General features: G+C 26.0%; 3 protein-coding genes and 1 non-coding gene across 4 annotated transcripts in view; 2 read left to right on the top strand and 2 right to left on the bottom strand.

Moving 5' to 3' along the window:
- Positions 1-15,760, bottom strand: part of Spri (Src homology 2 domain-containing protein sprint) — a 256,568-nt gene extending 240,808 nt beyond the window's left edge. The window contains exons 1-3 of the mRNA XM_083038295.1: positions 15,509-15,760; positions 12,400-12,623; positions 12,263-12,304 (exon numbers count right to left, since the gene is read on the bottom strand). The gene's annotated coding sequence lies outside the window, so the exon portion shown is untranslated. The remainder of the gene's footprint in view (positions 1-12,262; positions 12,305-12,399; positions 12,624-15,508) is intronic.
- LOC145936481 (pheromone-binding protein Gp-9-like) lies at positions 1,457-3,786 on the top strand. Its single transcript, XM_083038740.1, has 5 exons — positions 1,457-1,603; positions 2,122-2,224; positions 2,709-2,824; positions 3,209-3,335; positions 3,598-3,786. Exons 1-5 carry the CDS (start codon positions 1,466-1,468, stop codon positions 3,687-3,689), a joined length of 576 nt encoding a protein of 191 aa, XP_082894866.1. The 5' UTR covers positions 1,457-1,465; the 3' UTR covers positions 3,690-3,786.
- Positions 8,623-8,742, bottom strand: LOC145945478 (5S ribosomal RNA). The gene has a single exon (XR_014426862.1). It is a non-coding gene; the product is annotated as a 5S ribosomal RNA (ribosomal RNA).
- A 1,087-nt stretch (positions 15,761-16,847) lies between the features above and the next one.
- On the top strand, positions 16,848-19,790 carry Csn4 (COP9 signalosome subunit 4). The gene is made up of 8 exons (XM_083038661.1): positions 16,848-17,025; positions 17,092-17,171; positions 17,791-17,909; positions 18,030-18,166; positions 18,252-18,366; positions 18,445-18,634; positions 18,720-19,097; positions 19,194-19,790. The coding sequence occupies exons 1-8, from the start codon at positions 16,943-16,945 to the stop codon at positions 19,325-19,327; spliced, it is 1,236 nt and encodes a 411-aa protein (XP_082894787.1). The 5' UTR covers positions 16,848-16,942; the 3' UTR covers positions 19,328-19,790.
- The last annotated feature ends 3,020 nt before the right edge of the window (positions 19,791-22,810 follow it).

Here is a 22,810-nt window from a genome sequence, read left to right as displayed (position 1 = left end):
AGAATCTTCAATATTATAACATTGTTATTTATTGTTGCTATAAAGGTAGTTATAAAGCATCAAAGTTTTTTAAAATTTAACCATTTTCACTTAATTTTATGATACATATTTTATTAATATTTAAAAGCTTATTATGATATAAATTTTTTTAATTAATTAAAATCAATATCGATATAAAGTTAAAACATAAACATGATATATTAGATGATATAGAATTATTTGAAATGTATATACATGATTTAGTATAATAAATGAAGCATTAAAAAATTAAAATTTGTTTATAAATAAGTATATAATTTCATAAGTGGTATATCAGTAGTATATTAATGTTGTAACTTGCACCCGGTATAAGTACAAAATTTTGTACCCCCCCCCCCCTCCCATACATCTATAATAAAAAAGTTGAACTTCTGACTACTAAAAAGAATGTTTATTTTCTGCAAATAAATTTTTTTAATTTTTTCAAATTTTTTATTTTATCATCTTGACTCTGACTCCCTAAAGATTGGGGAGGCACCAATAACGACATCACCCTAACGGCACTTACGGCACTATTAATAACTTTAATCAAACTCTGTCAATACTTCTTCAAAATACAATCATGTAATAGCTAAAGATTTAAAAGTTATTAATATAACAAATATATAAAAAATTATTGAGAATTTTAGAATTTTAGAATTTTATTGATAGTTAACATAAGATCACACATAATAAAAATATTAAAAATATATAAATATTTTGATTTTTGCACAATATTCTATTGTTATCAAGATTTTTGTTAAAATTGCGAAAAACAAAAAATTTTCTAAAAAATAAAAATAAAATATTAAATTAAATATTAAGTAATATATATAAACTAAGATAATATTTAATTAAGTAAAAAAATTATATTAATATCCCTAGCATGTCAGTGTGCACACAAACTATCAAATTTTTTATTTATGTGTGTATAAAATTAAAAAATAGAATTATTTATATCAGAAATATAAAATTACAATAATTATCATCAAAAATTCATGTAATCTTCCTTTTATATTTTTATATAAAATATTTGTAATTTTTTTAAAACACGTTACAACAACGCGTGTTGTTTCTGTTGAAATATATTTCTACAAACTAAACAAACAAAACATTATATACGCAAACAAATTCTGTGAAATGCACCATTTTTCACATTTCAAAGTTTATTACACATTATAACAGAGTCTTCTCTTTTCGCGGAAGTATAAAAACTATACTAACATTAATCAGAAATTAGACGTCAATACATCTATTATTACTTATTCACTTTAATAATCTTATAATAAATTCATTTCGGGGAATAGTGAACACAACACGCCAATGTTTGCCAAGTACGACTGAGAAGAATTCTATCTCGACAACTTTACGCAGATGTCCTGCGCGATAACCTCGGTAATACGTAAAAATCAGTAGTATTTATCATCGTGCATAACATATAAATACCATGCATCGAGATATCGACAGCAGTTTATTGTTGAACAAGCGAATTGGCATCGCAAAGTGTATTATCCGAAAACGTGTAGAAAATAATTGTGAAATCATGAAGCAAATAATATTCATTTTCTATCTATTTATCGCCATTGTAAGTACCTATTTATTATAACAAAGTAGGCAAAGTAATAGCGAAAACGATTACACAAAAGTATAAAGAATTATGAAAATATAAAAAGATTATAAAGAGTTTGTTTTTCTCTAAGGAGAACAATTTGCTCTCAAAGCAATATATTTTATTTTTATCAATCTTATATAAAAAAAATTATTCATATTAATAAAATAGAAAATTAGTTCTTCTTTGAAATAAAAGATAAAGTCATCTTTTAATCAAACTTTCTTATATTTAATTTCTTTTTTATTCTCTAGTTTTATCAATTTTAATTTTCTCAAATATTAGTTTAATTTTAATCTGTTAATCTTTATCTAATTTTAACTTTTCTAAAAATCTTCTAATTTTATCTTTATTAAGATAATGAAAAGAATATTTTACAATTTAAATTATTATTTAAAAAATTGAATACTAATATTATTTATTTTTGTTACTAATATCTCGATCATGTATTTAAATATTTTATATAGTGTTAATTGTTATTCTGTATTTTATAGACAATGGGTCTCAGCGATGATGTCACAGAGAGAATGGCGGAATTTTTCTCAATGTCAAAAACAGAGGTACAGATCTGCATAAATAAAACATCTGTAAAATTTGGTAAGTTTATTTGGCAATAAAATTGGCAACTAAAATCTTTTTTTTTTTCTTCCCATTATCTTATATAATTACAGATTGTTAAAAAATGAATAGCTTATATGTAATATAATATTATATTATATAGAGTATTCCGGAGCAAAATTGGCAAACTTTACCAGCTCTAAAACGCATTGTATAATTAATTATAATTTATAATATAACTTCTATATTTGTAGATTTAATTATATTTAATTATATTTAATTATATTACAAAATAACTTTACATTATATTAAAGCAATTAATAGCAAAATTAGAATATAAAGACATGAATATTTTTAATTTGTATTAATAGTCAAACTGTTTGTTGTTTTGTGCGCATTTTTTATTTATAAAATAAAATTAATTATAATGCACAGCCGTTTTGCGCCCACGTAAAATAATAGTCAGGTATATTTTATCAATAGTAATCAATTAATCCGTTCGTACTTAATTTGTATTTTGCAGAAGATTTAGCGAAGATAAATGAACTAGTAGAGGATAATGTGGAAACAGCAGATATTGATAAGTCAACTTTCAAAGTCGGCTGTTTATTTGCCTGCTTGTTACAGAAAAAAGAAATAGTAAGATTTATTAAAACAATATTAATAATACCAATTATATATTCATATAATTCATATAATTTACTTTTTCATCATTGCAAAAAATTTATGGGTAAAAAATTGTTTTATTTATTTATTTAATTTACATGTTTTTTTTGTGTATACATATGTTATGTAGCTTAATCGATTTATTCATTTCTAATTATTTAATTTATGCATTACTAATTTTGCATTCTTTAATCTAATTGTAAATATTATAATTTACGTATTTTTATTTAATTTATGCAATATATTATAATTATATAAACAATAATTAAATTATTTATTTTTTATATTATTTTTTTACATTTTTGCTATATTTATATTTATTATTACGTTTATTCTCTCATTATGTGTAAATTCCAGATGTCGGGCACATATATAAATGTGGAGAAACTTAAGGAATTCGTGGATGCGCGCTACATTGCTCACCCAACAGATCCCAGGTACATTGCTGTACGCAACCAAATATTTGACACATGTGCAGAACGAGGTAATCAATTAAAAGATACAAAAAATATTATGTTAATAAATAAAGTTCTAAAAATTGATTAGTGTGTAAAACTATTGAAAAATTAATTTATAATATTATAATTTAAATCTATAATTATAATTGCAATCGTGTTATTAAACATTACTTGCTATAATTTCCTAATGATATAAATTTTTCACTTTGCAACAATTTATTTTATTATTAAAATGTTATTTATATTATATCGTATTTATTATATCGTAATATATATATGTTGTTTCAGTTAAAAGCAAGACTAACGAATGCGAAGTAACTCTCAAATTCATGCTATGCCTAATAGCAGAAGCAAAACGCTTGAAGGAAAACACTATTTAAGAAATATATAGTAAAATAAATTTTTTTATTATTAGATGAAAAAGTTAATGTAATATTTAAAGATAAAAATGTAATAAAAATCAAGACACACAAGCAACATATTCTTTAACGATTCGATCTTTTCTTTGCAAAAATGCAATTATTATCTTCTTACAACATTTTTTTTCATCAATCATTGTGAAATAATTTATCGCCAAAGAAGAAAAAAATATAAAAATTGTATCGACAATCAAAATAAAAATTTTGTAAAGTAAAATAAACTTTTCTGTGTTACATATTAACAAATATCACAACGGTTCGTCGTTATTTGCTATTGTCCAGGGGTTACAGCGAGTTTATTCTAGAATTGCAAAGTTGAGACGGCAACTCTCTCAAAACCGCGACAATTATTCTAATCGAGGGTAAGAAGAAGAAGTTACATAAAGCATTAAATGCAAATATTTGCAAATATTGTGCGATCCTTGGTCTCTACAGACCAAAGTTTCGCAACGCAAATGAAATTACAAAACTAATATAGATTGTTTATCGTACACGTAGGGTAATAACAAACTTAATATAATATAATTAATACATATAATATATATAATATACATATAATATGTATGTATAATGTATATAGAATTAGATTATATGAAGTATAAAATATTAAACAGTAAAAAAAATAAATAAAGAATTATGATTGAAAAATATTTAAGTACGAAAATGCAGAAGTATAATAATAATTAATTTGCAGAAATAAAAATATATAAAAGTTTCTTACAATTAATAATATTTTTCAAAAAAAGTTCAGACGAAAATTACTGTATATCTAACGAATAAATGTTATTATATCTATTTTTCGAATAAGCAAATCGCGAATTATCTTGGGTCTCGAGAACCGAGAAATCGACTTTAACAACGATTAACGAGGACGAAAGGGTTGCCGAGGCCGCGGCGTTAATATAATTCGCGGTGGACCGCCTTCCAGACGATGACCGGAAAGGGGAATGCCATGCAAATTCCACGTTTGAATTAGCATCGTTCGAATTCCGATCCGTGAACATACTAAGTTATGACCAAACGAGAGGACGCAATCCCGCATGCTTCGCCTATGATCTCTCGCAGTCAATATGCACGTATATTCAATCCTAAAGGGGAGGATAATCACCCAAGATTATTGCAACGGAGTACCCTGTTACGATCGCTTTAAACCGTTTATATATGATTCATATGAATAAATCGTATCTATAATTATTCGAATACAATAGAAGCTCCATGTTTGTGCATCATCTGTTCGCGATTTGTTAACTATTTTTAACGATCCTAAAATTGGCTTATTCAGAGAAAAATATTTTAAATAATGAATAAAAAAATATAACTTTTTTAATGCTTTTGTCTTTTTAATTTTTATTTTGAAGGAAAATAGGTCAAAAATACGTAAACTATAAAAAATGTGTTATTTCCCTTTATATATACAATATTGTATATAATATTTATTACTAAGAAATTTGGGACCACAATCTTTTTCTGTTAATTAAGCAGCGAACCTCTTTATCTCTTAAAAATTGTTGCAAATGAGACAAAAATAATAGAAAGAAAAAATAAGAATAAATAATAAAAATAAGAAGTAAATTTCAACTCATTTTCTTCCGCCAAATATTAGAAATTAAAAAAACTGACTCTCCTTAGACATGATATTGTATAAGCACCCTTATTTAAAAACGAATCATTTTTGGCTTTTTTTTATGCGAACGAGTCTCGAACCTTATCTAAATATTTTATATACAGCATCTAAACTTTAATGCTGCATGAAAGAATCATTCGTTTTTTATTAATTTTTTAATTCTTGTCTTATTTCTTGGTTGCGCACACATATAAGCAAATAAAATTACGTGCTTTTTTCATATTTAGAAAGTATTCTTGCTAGAATCAATATTCAATAACAATTGTGCGGTTCGATAACATTGATGTAACTTACGTTATACTCTATCGAAGTTTCAAACTCCTAATTTTAGATATTTTCGCAGAGCAGCCACATTAAAAGGAATGCATGAAGTTGCGAACGAAAATTGTCAAGAAAGCTACTTACATTGAAATTCCTACCGTTGCAATTCGAGTATATGTATATATGGTAACTCGAATTATTTTACATGATTGTAGTATGCTAGAAGTATGTATGTACATATAGACACATGTACTATGCGAATAATGTTTACATGTCTGTATGCATAATATCATTACACCGGAACAATACCTTCATTTATGTCGAATTTTAAAAATATTGTCTGACAAAATTGATACTGACATAATATTAAATCTATCACACGTAATATAAAATTAATCTCATTACAACATACATATAATTATTGTTATATATACATATATCATTTTTATTTTTATTTTACACAGTTAAAACTTATAAATATTATATTAAGTAATTATATAATAATTAATTCTTTCTACATTTTTTAGATTATTATTGTTATTGTTGTTTTAATTTAATTTAATTTTTGTTAACTTCTTTATATAAATATTTTTCGTACTTTTATCAATAGAATATATTTTACAATTTTAGCAAAAAAAATTATCTTGAATAAACATATTATTAAAATCGCATATGAATTTACAAAAGAGGATACAAATATAAAGACATAAATAGATGGATAAACAGATACTCCGATATAGCGCGGTTTTTTATCTAATAAAGACACTATGACACTAAACTCTCTGAACCTCAGGATCTCAGGATTATTTTAGAAACTCTCTCACGCAACGACAGCATAACACGAAGTTTTCCCCATAATAATTTGCCGAGCGGGTCCATTACGAGCTATCATAAAATTAAGAAGAGGAGGAGAGTACGGTTAACGTCCTCGTCATAACACGCCCCATCAAAACGAAAATTTCGGCAGAACGCGATTTATGAACTCGTTGCAAAGACATATCGTTAATAAATTTCATATGTAGTTGATGAAGTAAACAGTAATAGATCGGAAATAAAAATTATTCATTTTATTGTTAGAATTTTAAGACTAAACACTAAAACATTTAAAATAAACGAAAAAAAATTATATTATTTTATGTGTATACATAAATTTTTCATATTTACTTTCTATTTTTGCTATTATTGTCAACTTTTTATGTGTATGTACACATAACACATATATTAAATAGTATAATATATATAGTTTATATATATAAATTTATATAATATATAAAATATTATTATGCACAACTAAATTATTGCAGATAAAATTTTATTAATTATTTAGATTTAGATTAGACTTAGATTTAGATTTTATTAATTATTAGAAAAATCTAAATTTCTTTAAAGATGATTAAAATATTGACACATCTATAAGTGCTATAGACTATATGGATCTTTAATTGATTTTAACGATCATATACAAATCTATATGATGATAACCAATATAAAAAATTGAAATGTTATTAATTATTAAATATAATTATAAAATTATAAAAAACTTATATTTTCCATTATTACATTTTGACCTACATAAAGTTTACTTATTAAAATAAAATAAAAATAGATCTCAATTTTATTAATATCAGTTATAGGTATAAAATAATGTATAGTGTAATTAAATATAAAATCTCTGTATTTAATACAACTTTGTCCAATTGGATAAAGTGCAGCTTCATACGAAAGTTATGGTGAAGCTACTATAGGGAGGTCCATGCCCTGTCTGTGTCTCTCTGAATCGATTTTAGACGCATGGACCACCAGAGGCGTACACATTTGTGTTGAAAGAACACATTGTCAAATGGAAAGAAACCTTTGTTTGCAATTAAATAATTTTCTTTTAAAAAGACCTCTTTTCTTGTTTTTATCTTTAAAATTATAAATATCGCACTGTATATATAACATAAATTTTCTAAAATTAAATTCTCATACATACTAGTACATACATAACAGTAAGTAAAAGAATATTATTAAAGCTGCAGTTATTAAAGTGTGGCAAATTTAAAGTAAGATAATTTGAAATATTGAATATCTCAGAAATATACTTGAAGATAAAATAAGTTTGAGACAAGTAGGAGAAATTAAAAATGATGAACAATATGACCGAATGCTTTTCAACCTGCATTCTGAAATATCTTTTATTAAAATCTATAACTCTTTTATATGTGACGAACAAAAGCGAAAAACACTCGAATGCAACGCATTCATATCGCAGTTATCACTGTTCGTACGTCCTCTTTGATAACGCTTAAATGTGTGTTGCGCATTTACGAATTAATTATCTTCCTCCCTTATTTCCGGTAATGTACAAGAGACAAGATTTGAGACTTATTTTTCTCGCCGTAAATGCAATGAATTGTGTATAATCATCGATTAAATGATTCTGTCTTCTTTTTTCAGAAAATAAACTAAGCATTATTAATGCGATACTATAAAAAAAATTATTGTAAAGATTTTAGCTAAATTAATTCTGAAAACCTGGTTTAAAAAAAGGTAAAAAGCACATGCTAAAATACATAAAAATGTATTCAAACTTATATGCAACAAGTAAAAAAATATTTTTTAAAGTATTAAAAACTGTTGCAAAATTAGGTGTTTAAAAATAAATATCAGACCAATGTGAGTGAAAGGAGTAATCCAGTATTATAGTTAATGTGTACTATTAATTTATAATTAATGTTAATTGCGCGATTTATAGTCATTAATTCGTATAGTATATTTTATACTATATATATAAAACAAATAATTTAAAAGAAACTTTTTCACAAATTTTAAGTTACCTAAAATGAATTTAAGTAAAATATAAAAACTTAGTGTTCCCAAGTTGTATTAAATTGCGTATATGCAATAATTTGAGAACTTTAAGATAATATATAAATAGAATAAATTTTTATCGTATTAGTTTAAAGTATGTATTTGATATTTTTATATAAAACAAAAAAATAATATAATATTAGCAAAAGAGATGTGTGCCAACGGTACATGGTGTTCCCAAGCGGTCACCCATCCAAGTACTAACCATGCCCAATGCTGCTTAACTTCAGTGATCGGACGAGAACTGGTGCATTACAGCGTGGTATGACCGTTGGCAATAGTTTTAAGACTGCTGTAGCTATATATACTTAGAGAATTATTAAATAATTCTTAGATAAAATAAATTTTTTTATTGTCGTTTGCCTAATTTAAGTTCTCCAAACTCTTTCTTATAGAAATACATCAAAGCTAAAGTTTATAAAAAAAAAAAAATTCCGACTATTACAGAAGATATTTCTTTTTCACAGAAAATTCAATAAATGCAGCAAATATTTATAAAATTCTAGATAAAGAAAAGTAGCAACCCTCAACGATAGATAATTATATAAAAATCTAAATCTAGCCAACCTTATTATTTTTATGTACTTATTGTTAGTATTATGACATTACAAAAATCTCTCTTTATCATTTAATAATAATTGATATAAGCCGTTCAATATAAGCTATAAGTATATATTTATTTATCTTTCAAAATTGTAAATTACAAAATAAGATTATTTCTACATCTGCTCTATTGAACAAGATATTTTCTTCTTCTGTTATATTTTATTTTATATCTTTATAATTTTCATTATACATATTTTATATTTTTACTATATTTTATATTATATCGAAAGGTTTCAAAATGTGTTATATTTTGAGATATGACCCGGTAAAAAATGTATGTATAATTAATATATATAACAATATAAAATTATATAGAAATATATAAAATTCTGTATAAGCTATGTATAATTTTATATGTATATAATTATATAATAAGTCATATAAAATTATATATAATTATATATAGCTTATACAGAGTTTTATATATTTCTATATAATTTTATATCGTTATATATAAAAATATTATACATAAAAATTTTTTATCGGGGAGTTTTATATCAAACTGATTTTTCAGCAGAGTATTCTAAGCCTGTATGTGACACTATCCACTATCCACCCCATTTACTTTTATTACCGCGCTTTATCGGTTTACGATATCTTGCTATTACAAACTCCACATTTTTACGCGCTATCGTTAACGAAACCGTTCTTGCACACGAATTAAACGTTTTAATGCCGCACAAATTAATATAGATGTTTGTACGCCAATTAAGTTTCCGAAATTGCTAAAAAGGATGAAAGAAGGCTTTCGAGAATAGTCGTGCTCTCAAGAATTACATCGCACAATATCGAGTATTTTTCATTGAGAAAGAAAATCCAATATGTAGTTACATGTTCATTCCCGCGAGGTTATACAGTCTAATATAATTTTAATCAAATTCTCCTTCAAAAAAATGTTAAATAAAAATTACACCTCATCGATTATTTTGATTTCACCAGCTAGCACACAAATAAAAAAGTGAACGTGATTCAAAATTCTACCCACTGAATATATTTAAAAATTAATGTGATCGATCAGGTATAATCTATTTGCAATAATTATCAAAAAAATAATTTATAAAATTATAAATATTATCATTAAGTATAATTAATATTAAATAAATATTAAAAAGACATACAAAATATTGAATTTTTTTACTATAATAATTCTATTATAATCATTATACCTAACATATAATGTATTTTTCATTAAAATTATTATAAAAATTATTAATAAATAAATTTAATATTTATTTACTATTTTTCACATATATAAAAAAATATGTAAAAACATTTATATGACTTGATTATTGTACAAGCAACATGCTTAATTTCATTTTGAAACAATACAATAATGTCTCGTTCTGTAAACGTCGACACATTTTCTTATCTCGTATTACGCGGCTGATAGTAACAAAATATTTACATGACTAACTAAAGTGTTAACGACTCGGATTGATCAAAGATAACATTTGTCTTACTCAGGTGTGAATGTCTACCGGTGTTGATTTTCTTTCTATTGACATAAATCTGCTAAAAATAAAATTGTGTATCAAAAATTTATGCATTTTGATATTCATAACAATATTGTAATATATAAGTATCTATTTTAAAAAAAGATATATAAGATATATATATAAAATAAAATATATTTTCAGAATATCCAAAGAATTAAAAATATTCTAGTGACCGAGTTTAATTTAATAAAATTGTATTGTGTATAAAAATAAGGAAAGGAGGAACAATATATATATAAATTAAAAATAAGAAAAATTAACACTATATTTTATAACAATTATTATTTTTCCAATTAAATGTATAAGTTTCTATATTCTTTAATTCCTCTAGCTTGATAATTAATATGTAATTTTCAAAGAAATCCTAATTAAAAATCTTATTTACGAAAAATTTTGGGTTAAACATTTATGTATTATAGAAAAATTGTTTTCTTAATTATTATAAAAGAATTTTTTGTCAAGAAATTCAATTTTATTGATAATGTATGGTATGTATTTCGAGGAACACGTTCTTGTCAAGATCATAATTGTCACAAATATGTTAGAAACATTCATCCTTTTCTTTCATCACGTAGGATGACGTTTTCTAGCGGTATAGACACCAAATGCGTACAACTAATGCGTAGGTAGATTTGATATTTTCATAATACCCACGCGAACAAGAACGGCTTCTTTGCTAATATGGGTCGCCGAAACATTCACTTATGCAATCTGCATCTTTTGATCTTAATAATTAATTAAAACTTAGTCGATGATAATAGGCAAATGGAATTTTCCACACGCACACAATTCAATCTTCTATACGACTAATCATAATGCATAATGATCTTGTATACTAAAAGCACGAGTGAAGTAGACATGTAATATTATAATGTCAAACTATATGATCAATCGCTATCATTAAGTATAGTGAATTATCTGCAATGTTACCTGCATACTATTGCAAATTATTAAAAAAAAAACGTTCTTTATCAATCATGTATAACTCAATATTATTAAATATTATTAATTTATCTAGACGTTATTAAATACGTGCGCTTGGATTTATTAAATAATATTATTATGAATTATATATATATTAGGTATGTATTTTTATAAATTATTTTAATTTTTATTTATATACATTAATAACTTCAATATAAAGATTTAATTTAATTGTAAATATACATACATTTATATAGTACGTGTGTGTATGCAATATCTAAAAAATTTATAAAAATAATTGTAAAAAATAATTGTATTTTTTTGTGGAATAATAGTTTGATTGCTATATTTCGCAATTAATATTAAATTAATATATATATATATATATATATATATATATATACACATATAAATTAATATGTATTTAATTAATTAAATACATATTAATTTATATGTAAAAAATGCGTTCAAGGAAGCTGTATGTTGCCACAAGAAGTGATACACTTCTTAGAAATTTTACGTATCGCGAAAGATGATCGTCACAAAAGAAGAATCGGTCTTTCTATAGAAGCCGAGGCGTTTCGGTTGTTTATCATAGTAAAAAATAATTTACCTCTTATACACTAGTTATCTAATATAAGATATTTCTTAAAGATTTTCTTGAAATCTTCCATGTTTAATATTTTATTCAATATTCAATATTTAATCTTTAATACTTTTTGATAAATAAATCTATAGAAATGATATAAAATAAACAATTGCTCACTCACCGATACGTGCAATAGCGGAGTTGTAGTACACAGCACATTGATCTGAAAACAAAATATTCAAATTATGTATTACATATATGTGTGTCGAATATCTCATAAACAATACAGTTTAAAAAAAATGTTTTTATTTTGCTTACCTCACAGTTGCCCCGACGTCGCCCGATGCCTCCCCGGGCCTCCTCCTCCTCTCTTGGTCCTTCGTAGCACTCACGACACTCGCGAAAACATGAATAATTACGATTGTTCGACACTTTACGCGGTACTCCCGACACGCGAAACTTCACACGGCACTCCCGACACGCGAAACTTAACACGGCATTCCCGCCACGATGCGTGAATCGCACTGTGTATCACATGCTACCTGTAACAAATAAAATACATATACATATTAGAATAATCTTATTATTTTGCATTATAACATACACAATATAAATATAAATATGTAAGCTAAATATTTGATTAGCAAATTTTCGCTTTATTAATATTTTTTGACAGAAATCAGCTGATTAAAGCGTTAATTTGCTAATTAATTTTTAAAATAATAATATGTTATAAAAATTAATATGTTTTAAATAATATGTTATAATACTTTAAACTAGATTAATATTTTTGATAGTTATCAGCTGATTTCTGTCAAAAAATATTAATCGAGAATAAGATATTATAACATATTATTTACAACATATTACTATTTTAATTTTTTAACATATTATTATAACATACCTATTATTTTACCATATTATTTTAAAATTTAATTATTAAATTAAATCTTTAATCAACTAATTTCTGTAAAAAAATATTAATTGAGTTTAAACAAACTTTATATTATTTTTGAAAAAATATCATTTTTTTTAACATAAAACCGAAGAATGGCGCGCGCTTGTGTTGTTCTAATGTTTAAAAAATTGTTATGCAAAGAAATGTTGCTTTTTTTAATGCGTATATATTTTATTGTTTCACAGAAGAGTTTGATTCTTTTTAATTTTTTCTGTATTGAGAAAAAATGTTTATCCTAAAATATATTGTTTGTATACATAACTTTTTTCTGCAATAAAAAACTTCATTTATTTTGAATCGTTTTTATTGCCTGCTATATATGTATGCAATGTTATCATTTATACAAAATTTTTATTTTTTTATATAAAATACTTTAAACTTTAATTTCTGTTCACATTTTTAATATTTTTGGTCTCTACGATTTCTTTTGTTTTTCTCCTATGAATATCGGAAAAGGTTCTTTAATCTCTCTCTACTCTTTTTGTATTTATATTGACTTTTCTTATTTACTTTATTATATTGAAATAATTATGCATCTACATGTAATTGTATGTATAATACAAAATATATTACACATTATAAGAGAATACACATTTCCATATAAAGAAACACATCAACGTTTATATAATATATAAAAAATTCTTTTACTTTTTTATTCAATTGATTAATTTTATACCGTGCAAAACAAAATTTTTTTCTTAAATACAAATATTAATAATAAGTTCTTATTAATTTCATACATAAATAACTTTAACGATAACAAAAAGCAATACAATATTTTTTCGTTACAAGAGATCATTCGATTGCTATCTTCTAACGATGTCTAGGGGACTTGTTTGTCTTCCAGAAACAATCCCATAAATCTCTACAATTTGTCTGCACAAAAATGAAATATAGATGAAAACGAAAGAGATGAAGATAATATTTCATGAAGTTTTATTAAGTATATTTCGACTTTCGGCATCACACAAATAAGATTTGAGCTCGTTCTGTCGAGAAATATAGGAATAACTCGTTATCTTATAAAATGGAGTAAAAATCTTTCTTGTAACAAAAAAATATTATATCTTGATGATAGATGCGTAATCTTGAAAGTCCATAGTACTTTAACATTCACCAGTGCACGATGATAGCAGTTGTATACATATTCAATTCAGACAACGACTTGTATTATCATTATTATATATACATATAATATATTAGTCACAAACCTAGTATTCTAATCTTCTACTGATGAAAAATATATTGAAATTCAAATGATATTGATTGTGAAACAAAAATACGATTCTTGATTAAATGCATCGTTTAAAATATTAGGCATATTTATGTATATTGTATTGTATATATATCATCTTTAATGAAAAATCAAAGAAATAAATTTTTCAAATCAAATAATTTTTATACAAAATATATATACTCTAAATACATTATTCTTCCTACTGCCTTTTTTATTTTTTATTAATCCTATCATCTTCATTAATGCGCCTATGTGTGATCTTATTATATTAAAAAAAAATTTTTATTTAAATATATATATACCTCTATTGTAATTTTCTTACAATTGTCATTCATACATATCAAAATACATATATGTATGCGCACCAACACTCAAATAAAATGCAAGCATAATGTGCACTTTATTATATAATATTTTTAATATTAAAAATAAGAATAAAATTTTGTACATAATTTTTTGCTCCGAATTGGCACAATTTTCTGATATTATCTCTCTAGGTAGGAGAAGCATATTTAAATTAATATGAATAATAAAGTACATTAAAGCTAGTAAAATATACATTAAACATAAAAAATAAACATATACATACATATAAAAACGTAACACTTCTTTGCAGAACAATTTTTTTTAGACAGTCACGTAGACTTTTGTCAAAAAGATAATTTTTTAATGGTTATATTACTTTTTTCTTTAGCACACACACGCAAGGATTATCATGTTTTATCATAATTAAAAAAGATTTATTAAGAATTTTTATAATATATATAATTATAAAATGTTTCATTTTAATATGTGTTTATTTTTATGTAATAAATCATTTTAATCAATTAATTAATTACTAATCAGCAAAGGAAATTAAAATATATAAAATATTAGAATATTAAATAAATATATAAAACATAAAAAAATAACGTATTTCTCAAAAATTTTTATGACACATCACAAATATAATAACAATAATTATTATGTATAATAATTGTAATAATAATTATGTGTATGTGTAACCGGATTAAATTATATAACGGATTTCCTCCGACTTGCTCCAATTTAAATTTGAAACTTCCGTGTACAAAATGTAATATATAGAAATTCCAATTAAATATCGCACAATTAAAGATATCTGTAAATAGCAGAAAAGTTTCGCTTTTATTTTCTCCGCCTCTCGCGACTTATTTTAAATCCGCAGTTTGATCTGGACCGCGCTTTGCACACAAAAATGATAACGCACTCACCTGCGCAATCGCTGCACTTTCTCCCGCGAAGAGACCCGGAAGAAAAATCTCGGCAATAACGGAGCGCCCACGTGTACCTAAGCTGCTCCACCTTGGAAACTCCGAGATAAGTCAAAGCACACAAAACGCGACACACGCGTACTTGACTATCAGCGAACGCGGCTACTTATCGGCGCCGAAATGTACACGCAAAAAGAAAAAGAAGCGAAAACCAATAATGACACATAACACCTGTTGCGCGATCATGACAGACTGAAGGGGGCCACTAAATTCGCCATACTGAAGATATCGCATCTCGCGAGAATCGCATTCGACGCGCCATCTCGCGTCGATTGTCCGATACTAAGTGTGTTCCTAATATTGGCGAAAAATTACGGAACACATTCGCGTAATTTTTTTTCTTTCACGCAAACGGAAAATAATAAATATTTTATTATATTTATAACCTTGTATTTAATTTTCTAAAATTGCTGATTATATTTTAGTATAATAGATAATATATATAATCAATTAATTGAAAATAATTAAAGTAATATACACATGATAAAACATTTGTATTAAAAACGTAATAAAAATGTATTACATATATAATAATAAACGTACATATATATTAAAATGAAACATTCTATAATTTTATATTATAAAAATTAATTATACTAATAAAATTAATTTTTTTAGTTATGATAAAATATTTTATTTCTGCGTGTGCTAAAGAAAAGCGTGTAATATATAACCGTAAAAAAATTTTTGACAAAAAAAAAATTGTTCTATAAATATTGCGCATATTTTATATACTTAATTAAATTTAATGCATATTTTATTAGTTTTAATGTATGTTATTATTTATATTTATTTAAATCAGCTTTTTCTACCTAATTGAAAAATCCCAGGTACTATTTCCGGATTCACTTGACAGAAAAATTTACCCACCAAGACTGATGGCCTTGGATAGTTGCTTGGCATGAAGAATAGAGATAAGGAGGCCGAACTAGCATTGAGGAATTATCGAAATGTGCGACCAAATGTCGAGCCTAATTGTAGTTTATTAATGCTCCGCAAGGTTGCGCTTTTGCCTCACGGGACTCACACGTACACGGTGGACTTTTGTGTTAGTCAGTCTCTATCCTTCTTGCTCTACATCCTGCAATCTCTCCTCTTTCTCAAACTAACGAGCATCTTGTGAGTGCAATGCCATCTATAGGTATCTATAGGTACTACTATCGGGCCTCGGTTTTGGTCGCACATCCCAAACACATAGTTCGGCCTCCTTATCTCTATTCTTCCTGTTGCTTGGTCAAGAGGGCGCAGTCTATGCCTGACTATAGCGACTATATCTATATTTCTACGTAAATGTAGTCAGACACGGTAGCACAGTGTATATAACCGCGTGTAGTGCAACAGAACGATATTAAAGTAAAATCATCCGGAAAGAAGATGGTGGTGACAGTGGCTTCTGTACGACAACAACTCACTAATCTGGCGCATTCCGGCGGTTCCCACAAAGATCAGGCCGAGAAGTGAGTTCCGTAGAAATGTAGACCGATTCTCTCCCGTTCGCGAATAAACTTTACTTCTGTGTTTAGATATCGTTCGACTTTGGACATGATATTGTTGTCTTCCGGGGAAGAACTAGTCGATGCCTTGAAGACGTTTATCGAAGCAAGTACGTTATTTTTATCCCACTGCTGGTGTATCTTGAGCAAAGCGTTGAACAAATCTTGGAAATGACTGTAAGGTCTTCTCGAAGTTTCGACAAAAACCGCGCTGAATTTTCCTATAGATAGGTTATAAAAAAGATTTTTTTATATATTTTCTCCAAGGTATTCTGTGTGCATGTGTTTCTAGGTATGCAGAATAGCTATTATCTAATCGATTTTCATAGTATTATGTAGTTTGATGAATTGAATGCGAAAGTGATAATTAAAATTATCGCTCGATTCTACGAAAGTAATAGTCGTTAAAATTCAATTATTTTAATTACATCTACTAAAATACATGTATATATACAATTTCATTGAAATGACTTAATGGCTAATCCACATAATTATCTGTATCTATAATAGAGCTCTAATGACATATTGATTATGATAAATTTGACATTAAATTAACATTTTTGTGTTATATATATATATGTAACTAATTTTCTCTAACATATATAACTACAATGAAAGAAAATATAATTCGACATTACGATGCAAATATTTGACATGTTATATCTTTTTTATGTATATATATTCCAAGATTATAGAGAAACAATATATTTAGATAAACTTTTATTCTAGTTGTGAACGAAAATGTGAGTTTGGTGATTTCAAGGCAAGTTTTGACTGATGTCAGCAGCCGTTTATTATTTTTACCCGATGAGATATCAAAAGCTGTTTCGCATTACACACTAGATAAGGTAAATAGTTATTATTCTACTGATAATAAAATAATGATGAGAAAATAAACATATAATTTAAATATTACATAGAAAACATATTTCTCTCTTTTAATTAAAAAACTTTACATGTATACGCAGGTTCAGCCACGCGTGATTTCCTTCGAAGAACAAGTAGCTAGCATAAGGCAACATTTAGCTGATATTTATGAACGTAATCAGAATTGGCGAGAAGCCGCAAACGTTTTAGTCGGCATACCATTGGAAACAGGACAAAAGTAACGTAACATTTAGCAATGAAGATCTGCAATTGTTTATACATTTATACATATTCGTCACACTGATGAAATTAATTCGTTTCAGGCAATATACTATCGATTACAAACTCGAGACTTATCTTAAAATTGCAAGATTATATTTAGAGGATGACGATCCAGTTCAAGCCGAAGCGTTTATCAACCGAGCATCACTTTTGCAGGTGATTTCTGTTGTTCTTCTTGTAAATTTACTTACACAAGTGTAACAATTATTTCATTCCTTCCGTATGTCCATATAGGCGGAGTCTAAAAATGAACAATTACAAATCTATTATAAAGTCTGCTACGCAAGAGTACTAGATTATAGAAGAAAGTTCATAGAAGCAGCTCAGAGATACAATGAACTGTCATATAGATCTATTATTCATGAAGACGAACGCATGACAGCCCTTAGAAACGCATTGATTTGCACAGTATTAGCTTCCGCAGGTGAGCGATTCATTAAAATTAATTAATTGAACGTGAAATATTTTATTTCTCCCAACTCTCGTTTACATCATACTTATTATTACAGGACAACAGAGAAGTCGAATGTTGGCCACTCTATTCAAGGACGAACGTTGCCAGCAACTTCCGGCTTATTCGATCCTTGAGAAAATGTATCTGGATCGCATCATTCGGCGTTCAGAGTTGCAAGAATTCGAAGCGTTATTGCAACCTCATCAGAAAGCGTGCACCATCGATGGATTAGGCTCCACCATACTCGATCGAGCTGTCATTGAGCATAATTTATTGTCAGCTAGTAAACTCTACAACAACATTTCGTTCGAAGAATTGGGCGCATTGTTGGATATCCCACCCACTAAAGCGGAAAAGATCGCCAGCCAAATGATCACCGAGAGCAGAATGAACGGATATATCGATCAAATAGATTCCATAGTACATTTTGAAAGTGAGTTGCCTGTTGAATCTTATCTAGGTATTAAATATATTCTTCGCGTGATTTAAGAGTCACTACATCTTTCTCGTTTTATTTTTTTCTGCACAGCGCGCGAAACCTTACCAACGTGGGACAAGCAAATACAATCGCTGTGTTACCAAGTAAATCAAATAATCGAAAAGATAGCTCAAACCGAACCGGAATGGATCGCGAAAGCGATGGACGATCAGATGGTGCATTAATATAGGATTTCTTTAATACGGAGGATATCATAATCGTCGCGCGAGAGTACGGGAATTTCATTTATAATAATAATTGTATATTATAACAACAGAGAATCAGAGCCAAAATAATAATCATTTATAATTAATAGCTCATTTTTCAAACGCAAATACTGTCCGATATGCACATCGTTCATTGTATTTATTTTCTACGAATACAACATCTTTCGTCGAATTTTTCAGAAAGATACCCGCATTGTTTTTTAAAGCATTCATAGGTAAATTATATGTTTAAGATATCTTAAATGCTGCATTCTTAAAACTTTATGATCAGGTTCTAGTATTTCGTATAACACTTATTATTAAAAATGGAACTAATAAAATATGAATAAAATTTATCATACACAACACAAATAAATGTAAGTTTATTTAAAGGAAACGTTTAAAAAAAAAATCATTCGTTTGCAGTCAACTCAGATAAAATCATTGTATATGATAAAAAAATAATGTAAATTCTTGTAAATAAATCACATTTACATTTCGTACAATGTTCTTTACTAAACACACAACTAATTGATAACGAATAATTGTTGAGAAGAAAAAAGCTACATATATATATTTTTATTTCATAATTATTATTTCCTATATGTATAAAATAAAATAGTGGAATTACAAGTAACTATGCGGTTATTCTGTCATTTGAATATATGATCATTTCTTATCACATTGTGCGACAGAACAATCTTATAAGAAGAAATATGGTTTGGTAATATCTAAGACAAACATCGTAATTTAACCAAAGTGGCAGTATTCCCCTTTATATACGAGAAACAATCGTTTCTTTCTTGCAATAGGAGAATGACCTGAATAATTTCTAACAATTATAATCTGCACATGTTATACATATATAATTGCATTATTATTTATATGAAAATTAGAAGGCATCATATATTTTTATATAAGTGACAGTACTAAATAAAAAAAAATGCATATACATTTACTATCAATCACATTGTGTTAACTCTATGTGTGATTGCATTTAAATATGCATGTTATATATTCTAAAATCTGGTACTATCTCTAACAAAAGATAAAATTTATACTCTGCAGTGATAAATAATTGATACTTGGCTGAAATGACATATCATACCAAAGATATTTTTTATTGCATTTTTTAAGTTTATAGTATTGGTGAATAAATCAATATTCTATATACTATTGATTTAATATATGAAAGGATAGCAACATTCTCAATATAATATGACTATTTATATGAACATCTATTATAAAACAAAAATTTTAGAGTTTATTACCGGGATTTTCCAAACCATGTCAGCATGTACGAGTAAAAATAAGAAAAAATATTATCTATATTTGTTATAATTGTGTAATTAGCTATAATCTATAATTATTTTGTTAAAAAATAACATATACATATAAGAGAACCCATAATTGCTCCATTATAAAAAGTTACAACTAAAATATGTGGCTTTAAAGAAATAACCCAATTTCCTTTTTATTAATTTATAGAGAATAGAGAAATATCATCGACGATATTTAATATATATTTAATATATATATTAATTTATTAATATATATTAATATGTAGTAGTGTGTGTATATATGTATATATATACATGCATATATATATATTTTTTTTTTAATATATATTATTTTATTTATATATATATAATTTTTAATATATATATTATTATTTTATTATATATATACACACTATTTAAAATATATTATTTAATATATATTATTATGTATATATATAATTAAATATTTATGTATTAATATGTGTTATGTGTTAATATATATGTATTTAATATATATTAATCTGTTTATACAAATTGCATTTACTATTCGAAATAAAATTAAAAGTCATTCACGTAACTTCTATTGTTCAATTATTATCCATTGTTCAATTTCAAACTATCGACCATAATAAAAGCGACACAGAATTTGTACGATAATAAATTTCATTCCTATTTGTCTTATATTGACATAAACGACCAACATTTTATGTTTTTACTGAAAGAATAATAATGAACAATTAATATAATTATATTTATTATCTTGCATAAACAGATTAGATAAATATCATATATTGATTTTACTTCTATTAATTATATATAATGTATAAAAACAAGCCATTATATCATTTTTATTTTATTTTTTTTATTTCATATTTTTGTTAAAACTTTTGAATAAAGCATATAGGCCTCTCTTCTCTTCATGTTTATTTTTTCTTCTTTTACTCGTAAAATGTATTAGCTGAAAAATCCTGGTATACCTTGTACATGTACACATACATACATATGTACATACATATACGAGAGTAAGTCAAAAAGTAAAGGGACAAATAAAGAAAAACACATTTATTTTAACCTATGTGGAAAATTTACATATTATTTTTCGACATAATCCCCACCAACATACGATACATTTGATCCACTACTTAATAAGCTTCTGTATTTCATCCTAGAAGAAAGATTTGGGTTGGATGCGTAGCCAGTTATGCACCACTGCAATGACCTTCCCATCCGAACAAAAATGTTTTCCTCGTAGTGCTTCTTTTAATAAACCGAAAAGATGAAAAGATGAAAAGATGAAAAGAAAAAAGAAAAGAAATACTACGAGAAAAAAAATTTTCTTTGGATGAGAAGGTCATTGCAGTGGTGCATAACTGGCTACGCATCCAACCCAAATTCCTCTTTCTTCCAGGATGAAATACAGAAGCTTATTAAGTAGTGGATCAAATGTATCGATGTTGGTGTGGATTATGTCGAAAAATGATATGTAAATTTTCCACATAGGTTAAAATAAATGTGTTTTTCTTTATTTGTCCCTTTACTCTTTGATTTACCCTCGTATATGTATGTACATATGTATGTATATGTACATATGTATGTATGTGTACATGTAAGTCCCTCATACATACATATAATGAAGAGAAGTCAAAAAAGTATAAGGTTCTCAACTAATTAATTTTTTTAATATTTTATTTTTACAAAAGTGCTTATATATCTCATAAAGATACATCTTTAAATTACTTTTCAATACAGTCCCCTTCTTTATTAAGGCACTTGTCTAGATAGAAGATCCATAAACCAAAATTCCGTCAATCTTCCATTTCCTTTTACATTCTTTGCATTTTATATAAAAATGATGGCTTCGTGCATGCTGCCACTTTCACATTTTAGACAAATACCTTAATAAAAAATATTGAATAGTGTGAAAATGTGTATCTTTATGAGATATATAAGCACTTTTGTCAAAATAAAATATTAAGAATATTAATTAGTCGAAAACTTTACGTACTAACTTTTTTTTTAACCTCATACATACATATATACATATATATATATATATATATATATATATGTTTATATGTATATATAATTCTTTATACGAATATATTTCTTATATCTTCTATTTTGTGTTTTTATCAAAATGAGATGATGTTTGTTAAAATGAGATGATTTTTTTCCTACTATT

Source organism: Prenolepis imparis, unplaced genomic scaffold (assembly GCF_030444845.1).
Source record: "Prenolepis imparis isolate NDT839.2.m4 unplaced genomic scaffold, iyPreImpa1.0 SCAF_1, whole genome shotgun sequence".
Classification (NCBI taxonomy): Eukaryota; Metazoa; Arthropoda; class Insecta; order Hymenoptera; family Formicidae; genus Prenolepis; species Prenolepis imparis.
Note: the sequence above shows the minus strand (reverse complement) of the source record. Positions and strands in the feature narration are given on the sequence as shown.

Bases quoted from the DNA above. Each gene is read 5' to 3' on its own strand.
- Csn4 (XM_083038661.1), top strand. From the start codon at position 16,943: ATGGTGGTGACAGTGGCTTCTGTACGACAACAACTCACTAATCTGGCG. The intron at 17,910-18,029 runs GTAAATAGTTAT...ATGTATACGCAG, and splicing joins CGCATTACACACTAGATAAG to GTTCAGCCACGCGTGATTTC. The intron at 18,635-18,719 runs GTGAGCGATTCA...TTATTATTACAG, and splicing joins CACAGTATTAGCTTCCGCAG to GACAACAGAGAAGTCGAATG.
- LOC145936481 (XM_083038740.1), top strand. From the start codon at position 1,466: ATGCATCGAGATATCGACAGCAGTTTATTGTTGAACAAGCGAATTGGC. The intron at 2,225-2,708 runs GTAAGTTTATTT...TGTATTTTGCAG, and splicing joins TAAAACATCTGTAAAATTTG to AAGATTTAGCGAAGATAAAT. The intron at 2,825-3,208 runs GTAAGATTTATT...TGTAAATTCCAG, and splicing joins TGTTACAGAAAAAAGAAATA to ATGTCGGGCACATATATAAA.